Here is a 22,252-nt window from a genome sequence, read left to right on the forward strand (position 1 = left end):
TGCCTGCCTGACCCACTAAACCCACAACATAACTGTCAGGCTGATTCACAGTTATATCCTATTTCATTACCCTTCTTATGTCTCATTTCCCGGAATCACCTTCCTCTATCACTTCTTCTGGTGCACAGTCAGGGCCCATTTCCTTCCTGTATATACCAACAACACTGAACCACAGAGCATATGGAGGAGCTCCACTGCCTTCAACATGATGGATGCCACATCACATCCGACACCATCATCACGGCATGCTTCACGACAGAAGCCCACCAGGCCAGCAACTCATCCACATTTGCATTTGAATACATCAGCAATATTTAATCCATTAGGTTTCCTCCAGGGCCGATTAGTGGAGGGTTAATTAAAGATGCGATTAGACCACTCAAAATTTATAATGAGATGCTATCCCTGCCCCTGTGCTCATATTCAGGGCATCATGCTGACCATGATGGCTGAGAGCACTCATTTATAAATATACTCAATACTACATCTCCCAGAATTACCTCTTCGGGTCCCTGAGGCTAGCATGAGTGATAGCAGAGGAAGCCTTGCTAATTTACACAGATAGTGCTAATTCTCGCAAGCAGGGGAAGGGAAAGTTATACTGAGCAAAATGAAATTGCTCTTCAATATGGGCTCCTCCAGAGGGGAGTAAGAGCTGAGTGAGCACATGGTGGGTTAACAGTCTTTCAGTTCACTTTCAGCTCAGCCGTCATCCTCAGATTGGGAAAATTTCTGACCCGAGCCCTCGCAGGCTAACGCGCGCAGATTAGCCAGCAGCTGTCACAAATCAGCCTGACAGAGCCAAATAAACATGGCTGGTGGCGACAACTTGAACTGTGACAATCAGTCAGTCAGGATTAGCCGTAATAGTGGGAGTCATATGGAGGCAAACACATGCACAGCACTCAAAGTTAATGAGTTCACTGAAGCTAAAAGGCTAAAAGCTAAAATTGGGCTCATAGAATGGGACAGCAGATTTTCAAGAGCATATTTTTAGCTTCCATTAAGTATATTCATTTCTAAGTCCCTAATCTTAACCCTCACCAACACGTTCCTGACATTAGCTGCAGGCTGTAGAAAAAACATGGATGTAGGGTCAGTGAGGGATGTTTTGGAGCTTGGATTTACCACTCTTTTCCATTTTTGTCAGTTACTAGAGCCAGAAAATTCAAATTAGGTCACAGGGAAGAAAGTCTGGTTAGAGCTGAGTTGGGACAAGAAAGTGGCAGCCATGACTTACTGTAACAGGAGACGCATGTCAATCAAGCAGACATGTCCCAAAACCCCATTTCCCTTTAAGTCTCAACCCACGGTTAGTGTGGTTTACTTATAAACAAAGAGTTAGGTTGTCTCTCACACGTGCGTATCCTTGAGGTCTAATAAACATGTCGAACGCATTTCCTTCCTTATAAAACTTATAAAAACCTACTCCATAACTCTGGAAGAGGTCAAAAACTCCAAAAAAAAAGGGTAGTCCAAAATATCCAAGTTACAAGTACCGACAGCAAGGTGTGCCACTGAGTCTTTTTTTTTTGGGAGGCACCAAAGTTGGAAATTTAGACATGATGGCTGTCAAGGTGCACTCCATTGATATTACATGTTAAAATCAGTTTACTGGTGAGGAGTACTAGTCAGCCTGTGAAAACAGTTTAATGTCTACTATGGTTCTGGGGGAGCTCTGTCAAGTCTGAGAGAATAAATCCCACATGATGTCATCAGGGTAATCTCAGTTTGGGCTTGAAGACTTGAGATTTTTAGAAAGTCTGAGTAAGAAACTGGGATTGTGGAGTTTGAAAGATGTGAACATTAAACTGGTAGGGAGGATCTAATAAAAGATACTATCCAGCACAGCTGTGCTATTAATCAAAAAGCTAGTGAAACAGACATTATGGCTCTCTAACTGACTAACCTAATTTCAGTATATTCAATAAATGAATTCCCTCATACAGCCTGCTGCCTGCCCCCTGAAGCTACAACTGATCTAACACTACAGGTCTAAGTACACAGCCAGAGTTTGCTGTTTGGTTTCACTTCATAAGTCACCACAGAATTGTTCTACCTAATAAGTTATGTAACCATGTGTGTCCAGTCTGACTCAGACAGACAACACCAATCAAATGTCAGAAAAACTGCAGCTGGGGGCGGTGCAGGTGAGATAGAGCTGCTACAAAAAAAGATGCCATGTTGGTCTTGTGGGCACACTTTGGCCTCCCTCAACACCAAACAGAACAAAACAAAGCTAAACAGAAATAGTGTCACTCTTCCTGGGGGCGCTCAGTTTGTTGTGTGTGACAAGTGTGTGGGAGAGAGAGAGCCGGTGGGAGGCAGGTGTCCCACCACCAGCCGTGACTAACGTTCAGAATGAACTACAGTTAGTCAGAAAATAAATGCTACAGCACCTCCAGAGCCCCGCAGAGTTCCAGAGTTTAGTTTGCCAGCAGCTGAGTATAGTGACAGGTCTTAACCCTGACGTTGGCCACACTTCAGCCCTGCAGAGGAATCTCACTTCTGCTCCCCGACCACAGCAGGCCATTCCAGATACAGCAGTCTGTTATGCAAGCTTTTGTTAAAATCAAGTCCCTCCATTACCTACAACATTCCACTGATGGAATGAAATAATAGAAGACATAATAGTGTTAATCTAACATTTAATTATAATTATAATGTGAGTTGAAAGAGATGTGAAATAGAACTTATTTTACTTTGATTTTCCTGTTGTGTTAAACAAATTCCTAAAAGTGTTCTTAATTACTGAATATGGTAAATAAATATTGCTCAGTCATAATCCATAACTTTCTGTTAATTTTCAATGCAGAGAATGAATACGAGCACAGAGAAGTATCACGTATTAATTGTTACTGAGGTAAATGTGACAATTAATTGTCAGTGTTTGCTCTATATGCTTTCAACAGTGGTGCAGTGCTGCTGCTAAATGATGAACACCACCGCTGAAATACCACATTGCTCCTAATAACACGAACAATGCAAACCACGCGCCCTTTCTGTGCTTCAAGCAGCTGGTGACAGAATGGGAATTGGTGTCATTGCTGCATCCTCTCCTCTGCTCACTGTGACAGTGTTTGACCGATGGCGGGGCTCAGCTCCTCCACACACAAACACACACACACAAACACAGAGCAGACAGCAGAGCAGAGAGGTACAGACAGTGAACCAGGTGAAGTGAAAGATAATATTTTACTCCAGTTGACAACAATGGCGCTCGTTACTGTAAGTGCAATAAAATCTGTACTTTATCAAACCTACCTGTTAAAATTTGGCACATTATTGTAAACATAGCTACAGGCTGAGATGACAGCACTGCTGGTGTATATATGTATATGCGGGTCTTGGTATCATGGGCTCTGCACGCGCAAAAAAAATTACGAAGGGAAACAATGATTGTGATATCGCTTTCAGGTGGTACCGCCCAGCCCTACTATCTAGTTGCATTATTGGAAGTGTAGGATTCAGTATTTGGAACAATACAGACTGAAAGTCAGAATTTATTGATTTTAACATTGATTCTTGCTAACCCTAACCCAAATGTAGTGGAGTGCAATACTTACACTAACAACTACAGACATTTACTTTCTCATTGTGATGAACAACATGTACAGACTACTCCACTGGAGCTGCCCGACATCCAATATTTGCTTTCTGCAGTGTCTTCTTTTATTGGTCCATGCAGTTCCTGTACCTGAAAACAATCACCTGGTAAATACAAAACCTGATGCTAATCTTAGAGCCAAAAACATGTCCAGATGCTAATATACAGGTATCTCCTAAAGACATGAAAACTGGATCCTCATCTCAAGTAAACAACACACACAGATGTTAACACACGTTAACACACTATAACACACACAGGCACACACACACGCAGGCACACACCATATGAGAATAAATGAGTAATCTTGGCTCTGTATTCCTCTCCACCTCAGTGTGTTGAGCTGCAGTGGGAAGTGTGGAGTGCTGTTCCTTTGGCAGCAGCATGATGTGGTGCTCCCCCACACCACACCACACCACACACACACACACACACACACACACACACACACACACACACACACACACACACACACACACACACACACACACACACACACACACACACACACACACACACACTCCACTAGCAGAGGGGGGTGTTCAAGGGTATCTATCAATATCTTTTTCTAGCTTAGGAAAAAGGGGAAAAAGAGAGAAAAGAAGACATCAGAGGTCAAACAGGAAGGAGCTTAGGACATGTTGCAGTGATTTTCAAACACATGGATAAAACACTGAGCCGGCCCTGCAGTGGGATCTGGTGACCATCCTTAGACTGATATATACCAAGGTGACATTGCTGTTTAACTAAAACTGATGTCATCCAGTGTGGTGCTCCTCTGATATGATAAAGGTTCCTCTCTGACCACAGGTAAGGTAAGCATTTGATTTTCTTTCAGTTTATTTATTCATTTCATTGTGAAGGTATGTTGCCCTATACCACAGTTTCCCCTTTCATTTAAAATTTACTGTGATTTACAGAACTGCCATCAGTACAAGAATTTCAAGTCTACAGAGAATTTCACAGCCCCATTACCGTAGAAATGGTAGTTTATAAACCTTTGCAAAGAAGACCCCTGCATCAGCATCTACAGGTACTTGCATATTTCAGTCACAGAGCATCTCAGAAAATGCATTACATGGAGTGTTGAAAATAAGAATTCACCAAATGATAGGCAATTCCCTTTGTGACTTTTAAGATGGAAAAAAGATGCCAGGTGGATGCAAAGTAACAAAAAACATGATTTACACCAACCAGGGAAGGTCTTTTCCATTAATGTCAATACAAACCATGTAAGATCAAAGATTGCAAAGCATTTCTTTCTCGCTATCCCATTGTTGCTAACTTTGGGGCTAACCCTGTTCACTTTTCTTGGTCTTGAGAAGCCGCAGCATTTATTAACTGACACACTGTAGCCTGTTCTACACATTTACTGCCAGATTGAGAGCTTACTGCTAACCGTTTTCTCTGCTCCGCTCGCATTCACCGTCACTTTCTGCCGCTCAGTTTGTCACTTAACCACTCACTTGCTTAAGCATTGCCCTATTCCTTAAAAGGAGATATGCTAACAGGAGTTTCCTAGGCAACAACACAGAGGTTGACTCACATTTCGAAACAGCGCTGCACAGAGGCTCCCAAATGCTATTGATTTCCAAATTAATGGGTATTTTGCGTTATTTTTGGCATTTAAAAAAATATTTTTTGGCCTGGCGGGGATTCTCGTTGGCCTGGCAGCCCACCAGTCCTGTACAATTCTAGGGGAAACACTGTAGATGATACAATGTATTTCTAATCTGTTGAATTTATTTTCCTGAGTTGTACAGATGGAATGTGCTCATCTCATACCACTGTCTATTTGTTAGAATATTGCAGCTGGCAGCACACTCATCATACTGCTCTGATGAAAGCTTGTTTACAAAAGTGGACATGCCTGCAGAAAAGAACTCTCATGCAAGATCATTTGCCTATCAAATGACCCCATATGGGGTCCCAACCCCAAAGGTAGAGAATGCTGATTTAGAGGTTTTGCAAAACTGCAATAACAGAATTCTGGAGAACCAAGAATATTTTTTATCATGGCAGTACTAACAGCTAATGTTGCAATCCAAAAATACCTTCAAAAACCTACTGTATGTCAGCTGAACCCTGCTGCTGACACCTGGTAGCAACACATATAGAGAGAACATACAACCCACACACTGATGCTGCCTGCCTGCTTCAGATGCTGGCACCCAGGGGAGACCCTACACATTTTACTGCAACAACAATAAAGTATGTTATATTAAGTAAAGAGCAGTTTAGTTTATTGTATATGCATGCTGACCCCCAACACAAGTGCGTTGCAATACTTGGAATACATTTTAAAAGGTGTAAATGCTATGAGTGATCACATATCCTACACAATGACTATTAGACATTCAACACTGGACTATACTCAGATGGTCACTACCTCTAAGCAAGTGCAGGAGTCAAAGGTTACTGCTGACGTGAGTTCCCTCAGGCCTCCTGCATGATAAATTCTCCTGTACATTAATGCTGCTACGATCAATCACACGCTCATTGTCTCTCCACGGGTCTCATAGAGGAGAGCCAGGTATCAGCTGAATGCTATAGAGGCTTGCACAGGATCAAGCATGCAGCTCAGGCAGTATACTGACAACGAGGTCAAGCTTGAGAGTGTTTCATGTGTAACAGAATTAAAAATCCTTCCAGTATTTAAATGCAATAAGCTTCAAGAACGAGACACGGGGCAAACATTTCCTTCTCTTGTCACTGTTCCTCTGACCAAGTTGAGACTAATCTCATTCTGACTCAGTACTTAGGCATCTATTTTCTACTACAGCTGTTTTTTTTTTTAAATGCAAGTGACTGATAGCGTGTAAAGAGGCTTATATTAGAAGCTCAGCGAGAGGAAATGTGTGAATTCCTGGCTGTGATTACTGCCAGACAATTTTTTGAGTGCACTACTCAATATGCTAGTCAGAGTGCAACCTCACACAATCACACATCCCAGGAGTACAGTAAAAGGAGCGAAAGAAAAAAACAAAAACGTCAAGTGTTTTGTGATTCTGCTGTAGGAGCTCATTTCTCTCACTGTAACGTATGCATCGCAGCTTGTTCTAATCCTTAGCTATAGTTAGCAGACTGACGTTGTGCCACCGGCTGGAAATGTTGTGTCTGAGATATGACAGTGACAATGAGTGTCTGACAATAGCTATCTGATATGTATTGTGTCCGCAATTACAGACTGTGCAAAGGCTGCCTGTCCTTCAGAAGATACAAAGTGTGATATGTCTGGTGCTGGCAGTGATTGAGGATGAACCCCGCAGTCACTAGAAGTCCTCCACAATGCAATCACATCAAAGGACTTTTGTTTGGAAGGTGTTCCTGAGCCTTTTTCCTTCACTGGCAGACATTTAGGGTTTAACCAATACCTGTTTATTTTCTAACTGAATCTATGGACTATACTCAAACATAATTGATCTTTATTTTCATAACTAGGAAAGCCTCTGAAATAGCATTAAGTCCATGAGACAAAACACTGGATACACATGCTAATCATAATAGTACAGTATGTTCATTCATGCTTGGATGAACAGCTTCTCAGACAACTGGTGGATAAAAATGTGTAATCAATTAAACCATGTCCATCCTATAAGAAATAGATTAGGCTCAGTGTCATTCATAATTTGTCAGTACTGGTGCCAGTATGATACCTGAGGATTACTGATACTAAATCAATAGCTTTGCATTTTTGTTTAATTTAACACAAACAGCTGTTTAAGAACTCAGAGATCATTTATCTCTGCCACAGCAATGAAACCCTTTAAAGCTGTTACTGAATAATAGAAATGTGTTTAAATTTTTCATTTACATATGGATTCAAATACAAGTGTAGAAGTTTGTGAGAAAATAGTGTAAATTCTCTAACACACTCCAACTCACAATAGTGAAAAAAAAAAAAAAATAAAATAAATTCTGGTCTCCACACTTCAGTCTCCACACGAGAATACATTAGGCTAACTTCTCACAAAATTTCACTGAAATCTGTTGACATCTGTTGAGCAACCCAGCAAACTGGACCAAATGCTAAACATCCTTGGTAAAGGTAATAAAATACGAAATACAATTAATAGAAATAATATTGAAAGCTGGAAAGGTCTGACACAGTAAGTTTGAATGAGGTTGGAAACCAAGCCCTGCGGTTGACACTGACCAACTATGTGATTCTCAGGGGGGGGAAGTGGGGCCTCAACAAAAAGTTGAAGAATTCAGTTTATTATGATATGCACCAGTGAAAAGCAGCGACTTCTCACATTTTAGAAGTTTTAACCAAAAAAGGTTTGGTATTTTTAGCTAAGCCAACATAGAGGTGGAGCTTTAGGGGATGGTGATGTCGGTCTGTCACCACCTTGCTCCAGACTGGTAGATTGCTATGAAACATGGATCAGACATTCATGATTTCCAGAGGCTGAAATCTAAGAATTCAGTTTTCCCCTGACTTTCCCTCTAACGCCACCAGCAGGCTGATACTTTTGGTGAAATGTCTCATATTTGGTACAAATTTCAATATTTCTAATACGGTTTATGATCAAATACTTGTAAAACTACTAAAATGCCCATCAGCCTCACCTACACTTTATATTTACTGCTGATTAGCAAATGTTAGCAGCTAAACATCAGCATATTAACATTGTCATCCTGAGGATGTTAGCATGCTGATGTTAGCTCATGGCTGTAGACTCTTAATCTTGTTACTTGAAAAATGACTGACATGATTAACCAATTATTAAAATAGTAAATGAATTATCTTTTGTTCAAGTTATATAAGTGCTATATTTGAGTTGTACTTTGTACTTTGTATTCTATGTCTAAAAGCCTTTTTAAAATGCTATGCCAGTCTTATGAATTCCCAGCGCTGAGATTAAAATCATTATTGAAGCCAATACAATGGTTTAACCTTAAAATGAACTTCTTTTGTCTGAAAGTCATTCCTAAACCCTTAGCTTTAATCTCTATCATTATGCTGTTACTACGTCTGATCTCTTATCGTGATTCGTTGTGACCTCTGACCCTGAGTCTTTTCTGTAGGATGCAGCTGAAAGACTTGAGCTGAGGGTCTGATAATGTGGGCAGACTATATGTCCAGGGGAAAGAAGGTAACATTCCACAGGAAGGTGGACGGTTCCAAGTCATGGACCACAAACACTGTTATCATGAGTGTAGGGAAGACTAATCAAAGCTACAATGTGCTCCACGCTGCAGGTTGAACTGCCTCCAACCCACCTCCACCCATCTCACTCTTTCATCAAGGTTCTTTTATCTCTGCTGATTCACAGCTTGATAGGTCCTAATGCTTCTTCTCCTCTCCACTTGTCACTCGTGCTCTCTAGCTCAACACTTTATTAAATTCATGTCAAGGTTTACATCTACAACCACGCAGGAATAAAAGCCAATGGATGTTCAGAACGATAACCAGAGAGCTCTTTAATCTCTTTGTTGTCATTTCAGGCAATGTTATCAACGTGCCACATTGATTGGAATTTTCTAAGCTGTCAAAATAAGCATCGGTAATTGAACTTCAACCAGAAAAAAAAAATCAATTGAAAGAGACTTTGCTGTTTTTCCTTCTCTGCATGCTAATTTTCTATTGGGAAATGCTTCAGCCAATAGCCAGCCACATTTCTGACCTTGTTCTTGGAGGACGGCTGATGGGTTAAACCAAACAGATGTGTATAGAGAGCAAGAGCAAAAGAGACAGTGAGGTAAATACTGTATGCATGTGTATGTGTTCAGCTCAACATAAACAGACAGTATAGCTTATGAAAAGAGACAGAGCAGATGCTGACGGCATTCCTAAATTCATCAGGGCTTAATGGTCCGAGAGAGATGTTTGCTAAATGTGATCAAAACTGTCATTCACCCTGTGAGGCAGTCTCTGGAGGGAAACTTGTCAAAAAAAACATTGCAGCCATTTTGTCCACTCAGTCTTCTTCATCTTCCATCTTCAGATCAGCTCTGGATGAGAGTGGGAGGTTGGATAGAAATGGATAATTCTATAAACCTGTTTGTGTGTTCCTTGTGGACCCAAGAGAGCATGTGCTTTCAAGTATTACCGCCTACTGCCACAGGACTAAAGAGTTATGAAGTGGGAGTAGTTGTTTCAGGCATCCAGGGTTCAGGAAGTTTAAGTTTCTGCAGAGCCCATGTTATGTGTAATGATCTTTCCTTTTCACGTCGATACTCTCCCAGTCTGAGGAAAATCACCTTCTCAAATCCCTAATCCCTATTATACAAACTGGGTATATATGATGCAGTGTTTCCCCTATAATTGTACAGATCTGGTGGGCCACCAGGCCAACAAGGGGCCCCACCGGGCCAAAAAAATCTTTTCTTTATTACCAAAAATAACGCCAAATATCCATTCATTCGGAAATCAATCATCATTTGCGTTTGGGAGCCTCTGTGCAGCACTGCTCTGAAACGTGAGTCAACCTCTGTATCGTTGCCTGGGAAACTCTTGACACGATGTGAACGCCTCATCTCTTTAGGCTTTTTCAGTGCGTACCACCGTTTAAGAAATCAGATGCAGAGAGCCAACAATAACCCCATTACTTAAATGCAAGTAAAACACACTGAATGCTAGTTGACCGGCAGCTGGAGCTCTTCCAAAGTTCAAGTATCAGCGCAAAAGATGAGCAGCTAAATTTGAAAATATCTGGTTCTTTGATAGTCACCAAGTTAAAAGCCATACCAAACTGATGGCAATAAACATGAGCAGTCAGACCATCAGACAAATCTTTACCTAAAATGTCTGTTACAAACAACCATCAGAGTTACCAGACAGAATTGCCAGCTTCCACTTTAAGCTACTGTTCTTACAGTAGTCGCAGTTTTCCTGTGCAATGAGGGAATATTAGCAACAATAAAAGGTTTGCTCACTTCCAATTTTACCTTCAAATACAATAGCTAAGTAGCTAATATACAGCAAAATTGATGGTTTGGTCATCTTTCTGCTCATGTGTCTTGCCCCGTTGGACCTAGGGATCTCTCCACATTTGGAGATCTCGACAACTACCCTTGTGAGTAAAGTAGTATCATGCTCGACTGAACGGTTGTCCAGAGCTACAAATATAAAAACAATGTTGTGATAAATCATAGTTACATTATCCTGAAGACTTGTGTTTCTATGATGAGGAAATTTGAGGATATAATTATAAAGAAATTATGAAATGGGAATATATAGTGGTAAATAATTCTGCAGAAACCATCACCTCCTCCCACTTCCCAACTCTATGGCAACCCACTGGCTGAAGACAAGAGCAGTATCTGGTCCAGAACAGCCACAGCTTGATTTTTTTTTAAATTTCTGTAATCACTTGAAAGTAATATAGCAAAAAATTTAACCCATGCTGATGACAATACAGCAACATATTCATAATGAAATTTAAGTTTAATACAAATAGTGCCAAGTTGCAGAGGCAGTTCACTGGGCACATTGAAGCTCTTCGACTTTGGGATTGTAAGGTTTCATCTGATGTCTCAGTCAAAAATAAGCTATTCATGTGATACAGTTTCTTAAATGGGCCGTTAAATTGTATTTGGCTGTCTTGAGAATACTAATTCAAGGTGGTAAAACATGAAAAATAGACAAGGTTGAATTCGTTTGGGTCTACCTTAATCCTACTCTGAATGTAGATGAAACATTATAATTCCAGGCTCATGCCATGACAAAAACCAATGTGGGCAGCAAGAACCACGACATGGAAGCACTGCTTTTTTTGTTCTTTTTGAAAAAAAATCCACAGAGTTCACAATGATTTACATTCCCTGGAACTAATGACAGCGTTTTGCTTTCAATGGATTCTCCAAGGGCTTCCAGTAATTAAGTAACACATTCGTTGCATTAATTTTTAATCCTGACACCAAACACATGAAATTATTCAGCTCGAATTGGACTGAGAAGAGATAATGAAGTTCGAGTGTGACAAAGACAAAATGGAGAGCGACAAAGAGTCAGAGAAAAAATGGAGAGCACAAGAGAAAGAGAACAAAGATTCAAAGATGGCTAATGAGAAAATCATTACCTCAGTAACAATCATCTTCTGTCAACGAATCAAAAACCTCTAACAAAACCTGACAGTTTGGTTAAATTGAATGTTATAGACTATTTGTCTGACAGCAAATTGTTTCATGACAATAAAGTCACACAACAACACACACAAAGGCGATATGCACGGAGACAACCCTCAATAATCAAGTACCTCCATGGGCTCTTTCTGTTGAGTAAAGCACTTTTGCCAGAGATTCAGATTAAGCCAGTCAGGTTTGAGTATCTGTTTCCATTAAAGACTGAGGCAGACGGGGGGAAAGAGGCAAGGAGGCAGAGACTCAGGATGTTCTCAAATCTTTCATCCATTTGTAACGACTCACGTGGGAGCAGAGATTTCCTTCCTTGGTCAGACATTTGGGGGCAGAGCAGTGTTTTGTCAAGGGATATAACTCCTGGAACACTGAAGACACCTTATATTCACATTATTCTGACAAGCAACCTCTTGTGGCTGTGTGACTAGTGTATTTGTGTCTGATAAGCAAAGGTGAACAAGGTGTGGCATTGTTATTGCACCACAAAACCTCTCAGGGAGGAGGTTGAGGTGGGTGGATGGGCATTAACCATTAATGGCCACAGTGGAGTTTTATCATTTCCTTTACAGTACTTGAAGTACGAGCTGAGCTAAGCACAAATTTTTCAAATCAGTCAAAGGTTACAGCACAAGTCCTTTTTTTAGTCGTTTTTTTATTTTCCATGAAAACACCTATAGAATAATAGATTAGGAATTTCAGATCTTCATCATTTTTGATACACACATAGATTAGATAGAATATAGATTCAAGAAGAAAAATGATAATCTGTTGCTTTTTCTTGGTCTAGTATTGACACTGTGCAGACATTTTATATAGTACTTCTATGCTATTTACAATATGAATACTGACACTTTCTGACACTTTCTCACCCCTCCCTTTCTCTCTCTCTCACACACACACACACACACACACACACACACACACACACACACACACACACACACACACACACACACACACACCAGCACATTGGCAATCACTTGAAGTCAAGTATGATGGTTCTCCTGGGGGGTCCTAACACACACACACACACACACACACACACCTGGAAATCTGTACAAAATGTAGCTTATATTCAACTGCATTTCAAATATCTGACTTTAAAATTCAAAAGCAATGCATTTCAAATGTAATACATAAAATATTTCACAATTCAGTAGTTCAAAAACTGTATTTCATAAATAGCAGTTCATGCAAATTGTAATTATGAGGAATATTTTACTTCAAAACTTTAGATTACGCAATTGTATAGCAATTTAATTTATCATCCATAACAGTCCCTAACAAGTCTTTGCTTGGTGACAGCTCTTTATCTGGAGTTGATGCCTCTGTTGTTTTTCTCCATGGCCAGAGAAAGGCAAGAGAGACCAGGGTGGGAAATTAACTTTTTAAAATGTGAACATCTACCAGCCACTGACAGATAAATGTTCAAATTCACCAGCCACCCAATAGTGATTCATTATTTTGTGTCTGAAATCTATCAGCCACTTTCATATTTTACCAGCATTTGGCTGGTGCTAATTTCCCACCCTGCCTTAGACACAACTTGTCTCATTTTGCAGGGCATCACATCTGCTACAACATTAAGCTGATGACCTGACAAGCTGTCCAGACTTCAACCCATTTCCTCATGTCTTCTGTCTTCTGCACTGTTGCCACTCCCACAATCTGGAGGCTCAAGAAAAAGTGTCATGATGTTCCCAATTCAATCACCTCCCGAACAGTGAATCTTTTTCGAGAATTAGCCGCATCTCACTTACAGTACCTATTCCCCTGTGCCTACCAGCAAGACTGACAGTGGCCAACTGCAACAAACCAGATATGTGAATAAAAATACACCATGCTTTATTAACCCCCTCTGTGTGTGAGTGTGTGTGTGTGTGTGTTTGTTTGTTAGTGGTTGAGACACCTCAAAAAGGAACAGATGTGAGAGGTCATTAGTTAATCAGAATACAGCCATACCCATAAACCCCACAGAAATGCATGGAAACTCATAGTCACAGAGCTACATTTCTCATCATTTCTCCCTAAAAGTGCATCGGAAAATCTTTATTATGTTTAATTATGACTTGATTCTATCTGGTCATAAAGTGCATACATTTTTTTGAACATGTGATCACATGAACTTGTATTTCCACTAGTGGTTTTGTGAAAAATGATAAAATGAGTAACCTCATGCAACTAACAACTAAATATAGTATGATACAGAAATAGCTATATCTCAGAAACTACAATGAGTTATATCAAATGCTTGGTACCATTGAATTTAGAACAACTTCAATTTCAATATGTGATACAGTGTAAATCTGATATTTTACATAAATGAATGTTAAACTTATTTTTGTGATTTTTTGCATTTTTTTTTTAAAGAAAATGAACTTTGTCTACCAATTAAGACATGATAAATATGTGAAATCCAAACTTTTGATTTGGTCATGTGTAGCCACTTCTTGACAGTTTCCACAGTGTTTCCACCTCTAACAGAAAACAAATCTGTGGGGCTTTTCCTTAATATACTAAATATAGTTGTTAGTCATAAATGGGGTAACAAGTTGTATCATCTTTGTTTAATCATACACAAATAGAAATGTTAAAACAACAATTTGAGGTTTTATGAGTTACATGCTGGAACTATTACTGTGTGGTCATCACCCTGAGGCAACCAGCGGGGGCGCTGCACAACTGATGGATAAACAACATGATGCCTATAACTCCCTCTAAAACCACAAATTAGTGGTTTTACATTTCTGTTTAGGTAAAGATTAAACAGTCGAGATACTACATGTTAATTTAGAGGTGTTGGTAAGTGTTTTTCCAAACTTTAGACAGAGCCAGGCTATTTCCCCCTGCGTCCAGTCTTTATGCTAAGCTAGGCTAACCTTCTCCTGACTCCAGCTCCATACTTTACGCACAGACAAAGTAAAGTGGTGTTAATCTTCTCATCTACCTCTTGGCAAGGAAGCAAATAAGTGTGATTCGGAAATTGTCAAGCTATTTCTTTTACCATATCACACAACAGAAAAATGTGTAATTAACCACCCAGCTGTCATGCTAGTCACCCCTCTACATCATCGAGCCACCATTTCAGGCCCACCCAAAAAATCCTTAACGCAGAAATGGTGAAAAACAGTTAAACGCTCTAAACTCGACAATTCAGTACTACATAGTTCACAGTCTTTTCATGTGTTTTCAGCAATTTTCTAACATGTATAAAATGTTAAAAAGAAATCCTTTACACAGGCTTTAATCAGTTTTGTAACAGGTATGCATTTTCAAAGGCACTGACAAACAATGCTGTCCTGACAAATGTGGAAGTCAATGACAGATTACCCATTTTGTCGTGTAGTTTGGAAGATTTGTTGGCTTACAATTAAGTTAAATTAAGTTCCATCAAATGTGATGTCACAAGGTCAATTAACACATATTTTTTTGTGTCATGACATCAAACCTATGCAAGAAAAGCAGGAGAAATTCTGCTTCTCCTGGTGTGTGAATGTAGGCTCTCAGTCTGACCAGCCATCTCTATGGTTTAAACAGACACATAGTTTCCTATTCACTATGATAAATGATAATCAGTTCAACAGACACAAGTGGCAAACAAGCTCTCTGTCTTTGTCTGCCTTCCTAAGACACAGGGAGGCAATGAATGTGTGCACATACACAATTACAGGCTGCTGATGTATGCACATCTCCCGTACGTTCACAAACTGTAGACCATCATTCAGTTTCTTGCAAACATCATGTTGCAGGACAGGAAGGAGTCTTTTTCTCTCTCAGATTCTTTACATTCTTTCTTAGCAGTGAAGCCCATTTATAGCAAATGACCCAAGCTAATTCCCATGGCATTGACTTCTAGAAATGGTCTGCTTCACGTTGTTTCACCACAAAAGTCCCTTCCTGAACAACAACATTGGCTATATCCTCTTATCAAAATAATCTCAGGGAACTTTACAAACAGCCATGTTGCCCAATATATGTGACGTCCATGATATCTGAGCTCTAATGTCCCTTTGCCAACAAAAATAATGACTTCTCCAAAGACCTCTCAATGGGAAAATCTTACAGTGCAGCATTCCTCATTGCCCCACCACAGCACCACACTACAGCTGAGGCTGCAGTATGAGAGCACACAGTTCTCTTCCAGCTATGGTGGATATGGGACACATGAATGCAGATGGAGCTAAAGGAGTCCTGAAGATGACAGCGATGACAGGATGTTAAAGATGACATAAAGAACTAATTCAGAAAGGCGTTGTTGATGTAAGGTTTATTAGAGGTTTAAGTAAATAATGCTGATAGTCCTTACTGTATTGTCAGGATTTCCATGTTTTTATTTCAGCCATCTTGTTTTAATGATGTTTTGCTCTATTTGTGGAACATATTAAACGCCATTGTGTTACTCTGCACCTTATAATCACAGATGGGTATCAATTTGAAAGTGTTCAATATATGGGGTGCTTGCTGTTTGCTTGGGAAGTAATGCTATATTAGCATTACTACTTTAGGTAATAGCTGTTTGGACATGCTAATGTTAGAGCAGATAAACACACTGTTGAGTCCATCCCTTACGCTTTTGCTTTTGTGTTTTTGGTTTTGGAAAGTCAATAAAAAAAGAAACCATCCCCTCCTACTCTTTGGATATTGAGTATCACTCTTACTGAAACCCCATGCACACCCTTACACATAGCTAAGAGTTGCAAAGCTATTATTTAGGGATGCGTGAAAAAAATCCATAAAACGCACATAAAAAAATCGCTATTTTTACCTCCTATGAATCTGAGTCGATTCACGGTTTCCAAAAATAGTTTTTTCTATGATATTTAATGTTATGTTGACGGAACACAACCGCAATGGCAGTGCAGCAACCGGACAGTGTACAGCACACACACGTTAGAGATATCTTGTTCATATTTAAAGAAGGTAAGCGTTTGGGCACATTTTGGATTTATAACTTAATAATTAGCTTCGTAAGACAAAGCAGAGAGGCAGCTATCCACTGCTGAAGACAGAATGTTTATAACACAGCGGAGCACTCCATAAAAAGCATTTAAACAGTAGTGTTGGTCAGTAAATGACACTTTCATTTCATTATTCTCATACAGGCAGATGACTCTGAGATGCTTCCCAATCAATGCAGTTAACTCTTCTAAATCAAAAAGCTCTAAATATTACATTTTTCTCTGCTTCTTACTGTCAGACAATGACCTTTCACCACAACCTTAACTGTTAAGTTTCATATTGCATTTCAGCAGACTAAGGACATGAGTGAATGATCGGGCACACAGTGCACTGGAATTAGAGCCAAAATATAGTGCCCCCATTCTATTTATTCAGTCAAGAATCGTTTATGAATCAAATATTGATTTAGCATTGAATCGTGACACCAACGATCTGAATCAGAATTGAATCGTGAAATTCACAAAGATTCCCACCCCTACTATGATTGGACAGTGTTTGGGGGAGGGGTTTAGCGAATTATAAATTTCCACGAAAATGAAGCATGGATGAGATCAACTCAGCCGGATGCTGCAAGTCAACATCAAGAACTAATAACTCTTAAAAGACCATATTCCTTAGATTAACAGAAAAAGTCTGCAACTGCTACCACATCGACTGAAAATGAGGTAGATGGGACAGATATCTTACCTGCTCATGAAATAACCCCCCCACAAACAAGAAAATGGCTCACATGAACACAATATCAGCCTGAATAATGATGTGTGATAAAGAGGCAATTAAGTCTGACTGTCAGGCTAGCGATGAATGTTTTGCCCTCAGTTGATTCTTGAAGAACAGCTCTGGATCTTAGCAGGTCTATCCCACAGAATTAATAAAGGAATCTACCAACCAACCACAGCAGCAACTTGTCTGTAACATCAAAACAAAGCATCCTGGTGGCTTATCACTTATTCATTAAGCAATGCCACTGCCTCTTGCAGACAATAGCTTGGAAAGGTTCCAAAAGCTTTGAAACCATGTGGTTGATTTCCATCAAGGACACTGCTTTAGGTAGCCAGCTGCAGTAGATGCAGGTTTAGCATTTGCTGAACAGTCATTGTTATTTTACCTCAAAAGACAGACTAAGCAGGATTTCCTTGTCAATACAAAACATAGCATCCCAGTACTCTCACATCTATTGACTGCCTCATCAACCAGCACCCTACAGCAAAGCATCGACATCGATATGTTATACAGACCAGCAGACTATCACCATCATTTCCAGGACAATAAAAATAATCTACAAATTAAAAACTGATGATCTTGTGGCAACATGTAAAGGGTGCTTACTTTAAACAGCTAAACATCACACTTGAAGTATTTAGAGCTGGGTAGTATGACAACATATGCCTATACATTTATACTAAGGTCCTGTAATATTTCTGGTTGTATTTGACCATGGTGTTGCAATGTCCACTTTATGGAAATATTGGATTTTTATATGATTTTTGCATCAGTGTGGTGAAATACCTTGTCTTGTCAAGGATTTAATTTGCTTGATTGGACATTACTCTCTGGTTATTCTATGTATAAATAGTTTCTCAATTGATTTTCCAGATTTAACCATATTGCCCATTCAAGCCTTACGAATATTTTCTCTGGAGTCTGAATCTGCTTGTCTTGCACATTGAAGCTGCAGTAATCTAATCTCATTTGATAAAAACAGTGGGTCAAATGGCTAAAGGTGTTGCTTGTAGCGACAAACCCTTCAAGAATCAGCTGACTGTGCAGTTTCCCCCCAGATCTACCGAGTGTTTTAGCGATTCTCTGCTCATAGTTTTTGTTTTGCAGCCCACAACATTACTGTTTGGTTTCAGTCTCAGCGCTCTCATCAGCCTTGTTTCCAGCAGCAGCAGTCAGCTGTTTTCAGTGAAAAATCTTTGATAAGCCCATTGTGCCCTATCATATCAGCTCTCAACAGCAGACAGACAAAGTTAGTGACTAGCTGGTGAACATAGTGGAGCACTTAGCAACTAAAGAGCCAGATAATTTTCTGAGGAGTCAAAAAAACAGACCAAAACAAAGCTAAAAAGAGACGAAATGTTGGACTTAAATTTATCTAGTGGCCAGAAACAGGACTATAAATTAAGCCTAATTTTGCTAAACAGGCAACTAATGCTAACACATTAGCCATAGCAACTTTACAAGGCCACTATGTCAAACGGGTGTGTGATGCTGTGGAGTTCTGCCCCTAAATGGCCAAACAAAAATGATTAAAGCAGCTTTAAATCACAGATACCTCCTCCCAAATTTGTTATTCAATTTCTGTCCTAGACAGGAATGCTATAAAATACACACAACTATAATTTTACCCATATTTCTATCACTTTGCATGCACAAATTCAGTGCAACCGAACAGCAAATGTGCACAAATACTATCAAATTTGTTAGAGCAGTGCACTGAATAGCTCAGACCTGCATACATGGCCTGAATTAGCTAGTTGATCTCTTGTTTGACCACACTTTAATTACAATGCATTTACATTAAGAGCAAAAATCTTTAATAAACATATTTTAAAAAAGGCGAGATTCTATCAGTTTTCACACCGGGATGTTTGGGCACAATGTTTGGAGACTGCTGTGGGACAGCTGTGAGGCAAAATCTGGAGCTCTGTGTATAGTCATGCAGAGAGAATCTGGTCGGTGCATTTGGTGGTGTCTCATTTGGCAGGCCAGAGAAGTCTTATGAAGGCGACCGACCCTGAGGGACGTCTCTAAGATGAGAGGGAAAACCACCATGCTCCACACATGAATATATTACACACCATATGCACTGAGTTACAGCAGGATTCACATCCCAAAAAAAAAATCAGCTGCAATGCAGTCCGTCCTGACAACATCTGGCCAATGAGACCTTGATGAATAATTTTAGTTAAAAATACAGCATGCAACATTGTGGTATAGCCCTGAAACTGGGCCAGTGATGTCACAAGCTCCCTAAAATTCACTTGTTTTCAACCTACCTCATCAAAGCCGCTGTCCTCTTTCTTGAAAGCTGCAAGAAGAAGAAAGGGAGAGAAAATCAGACACTGCCTGTATTGACATCTTTTGAAGAATGAACAAAATAAAAAGCCTAATGGTAGAGATGATGTGTGGCAGCGCAGCATAGAACCTTGTCACCGTGCCGAAATTTGTCAGGAATTCATTCTGTGCTCATTAAAGCAGTGCGGGTTAGGTTTAGTTTGAGCTGAAGAGGAGTTGACTATTCCTGGTGATAACTCACTTTTCTCCTGGAGTTTCATCAGAGCAGAGCAACACAAGCAGGGAAAGAGAGATTACTTACATATCCTACCCAAGTAGAAATGTTGTAAACTTTTATGGGGAAAGTCAATAATAAGTAAAAAACTTTTACAATCTCTGCTAGGGGCTAATGTCATCATATTTTAACAGCTTTTTACACTGTCAGATCAAAAATAAGATTCAACCTGGGATTATAGTAAATTTATAATCTTGTTCAGTTTTACCAAAGCTGGCTGACACATAAAAGTGTTTTTGTAATGTTGCAATCAGTTTAGGGATAGGTAGTGTTTACAACATCTTCATGTAGTTGCATTACATCTGCTGGAAACGTTAACCTTTACTATGGCAACGTATACTGACATTCATGACGTCACAGCCTTGACATACAGTGGTTGTGAAAAGCCTTCTTCATGAACGATGGTGCGTGGTCAAAAAACACCAGAGAAAGCTAGTAGCCTTGAGTAAAGAATATTTTATCACAGATATGTGCTCCCATGTTGAAGAATGCATCTTCATGCTGAAAACTGATAAATATTATTGCAATGAAAAAGAATATCAATGCTTATTTTCCCAAGTGTATGTATGTTGGAATAAAAAAGTTGTGTGCTTTGGTGGGTATATGATGCTGAAATTTGACAGGACAGATGAAAATACTGAGTGTAGAAAATACTTGTATATAATGGTGAATGGTGTGAATAATAATGGTGTGACACAATGACCCTGTTTCCACCCAGACAGGTGATCTGTATGGATAATGACACAAAAGCATTCTCATTATCTTATTATCTTATTATTGTGATCTTATCTCAATATGCAAATTAGGTATGCAGAGCTGGCAGACTTGTCAATAAACATGGTCCATCTCAGGTCAAGGGAAGTTATACAGGATACTCTCAAAGGCACCTCTAAGGTGTGCAAGGAGAAGGTCACATCTGGAGACAAATGAAGGCATCCAGCCGAGCTAACTGGGCTACTGTTTGATAGCACTGGTGCTGGTTTGGCTGTTGGTTATGTGACCCTGGTCTTTCACATCATAGTGGACCCTTGAGAGTCTCCCTAAGCTGTGCTGCTGTATGGGCTCTATTTATTTTCATTTTATCAAGGAAGGACTTGTCTGTAGCTTTTTGAGGGCAGCTTGAGATTTTTTTCTTAAGAATGTCACACTGTACCATTGTTGCCAACTTTGCCACTTTCTTGCTAGATCTGGCGACTGTAAGACCTCTTTAGTGACAAAAAAAAGAGACTCAGTGTCTCAGTGAATGTCCTCTCATGTGGCTGTAGCACACATTCAGTTGACAAATCATCAGACAGACAGAAATGTAAATTACGTAAACATTTCTCAAAAATTTCTCTATTACATTTTCTCAAAATACGCATAGTTTATAAGTGTGATTTTATCCATGTCTGGATCCTCTGACACTTCAGTTCCACAATCTGCACAACAGCCTTCATAAACAGTTTTTGAAATTAGAGGTAGATTTAGATGCGTATTGATGATAGGATAGCGCCTTGAAAAATAGTAATAAATAATGATAAAGCAAAGTAGAGTTTAACTTGACTTCATTTTTTTAAACTTTAATTTCTTAAAATCTTATCTATGTGTTATGTTATGATGTCACAGATATGCAAATAAGTGCATGGCACAACCTAGCGACATTTAGCAATTCTTCAAGCAGGCTTTAACTACTTTCCATTAGGGATGCACAATATTATTGGCACATCATCGGTATCGGCCGATAAAAGCTCTAAAATGAAATATCGGCATCGGCCATTTCTGCCGATTATGAGAGACTGATTTGTCGCCTTCTCCAATGCTGCCTGAGTGTGCTTCCCTCAGCGGACTGTGTCACCCTGACGGTCCAGTGGAGCCTGCGGAGGAAGCACCGGGACCATCAGGGTGCAACAGTCCGTCGGGAAGCTGTTATGCTCTGCTGCACAGAAAGGAAACACTTCGATTGACAGGATGTACCACTCTGTTTGAAAAAAAACTTATTTTTGATTTAAAACAGCAGTTGGCAACCAGCGTATTAGGTGCATTACCGCCACCTTCTGCTCCGGAGTGTGGACCAGAGATTAAATCCTGCACATTAATCCTGTCTGTCTAATAAACTCAAAGAAAACTCTACTGCTCCACCCACTTGGCAGGTTCATTAAAGTTTTAATGCTGAGCTGCTGAACTCCAATCTTCCTAAATTCTTTCTTCATATATTGTCTTTCTTGATCATACTTAGTACAACCTATGCTTGCATGCATAATAACCTCCTCAGCCAGCTGGAAAAAAAAGTGCATATATCGGTATCCGCATCGGTAATCGGCCACAAT

The 22,252-nt window shown here is 39.7% G+C and overlaps 1 protein-coding gene across 2 annotated transcripts in view; it reads right to left on the reverse strand.

The window, feature by feature from the left end:
* The window catches only part of cdk14 (cyclin-dependent kinase 14), a 202,693-nt gene that overhangs the window by 172,363 nt on the left and 8,078 nt on the right, over positions 1-22,252 (reverse strand). For both annotated transcript variants that reach the window (XM_042423787.1, XM_042423788.1), the window contains exon 2: positions 19,654-19,685. In XM_042423787.1, the coding sequence (XP_042279721.1) occupies positions 19,654-19,685 (32 nt within the window). The remainder of the gene's footprint in view (positions 1-19,653; positions 19,686-22,252) is intronic.

This window comes from Thunnus maccoyii, chromosome 10 (assembly GCF_910596095.1).
Source record: "Thunnus maccoyii chromosome 10, fThuMac1.1, whole genome shotgun sequence".
NCBI lineage: Eukaryota > Metazoa > Chordata > Actinopteri > Scombriformes > Scombridae > Thunnus > Thunnus maccoyii.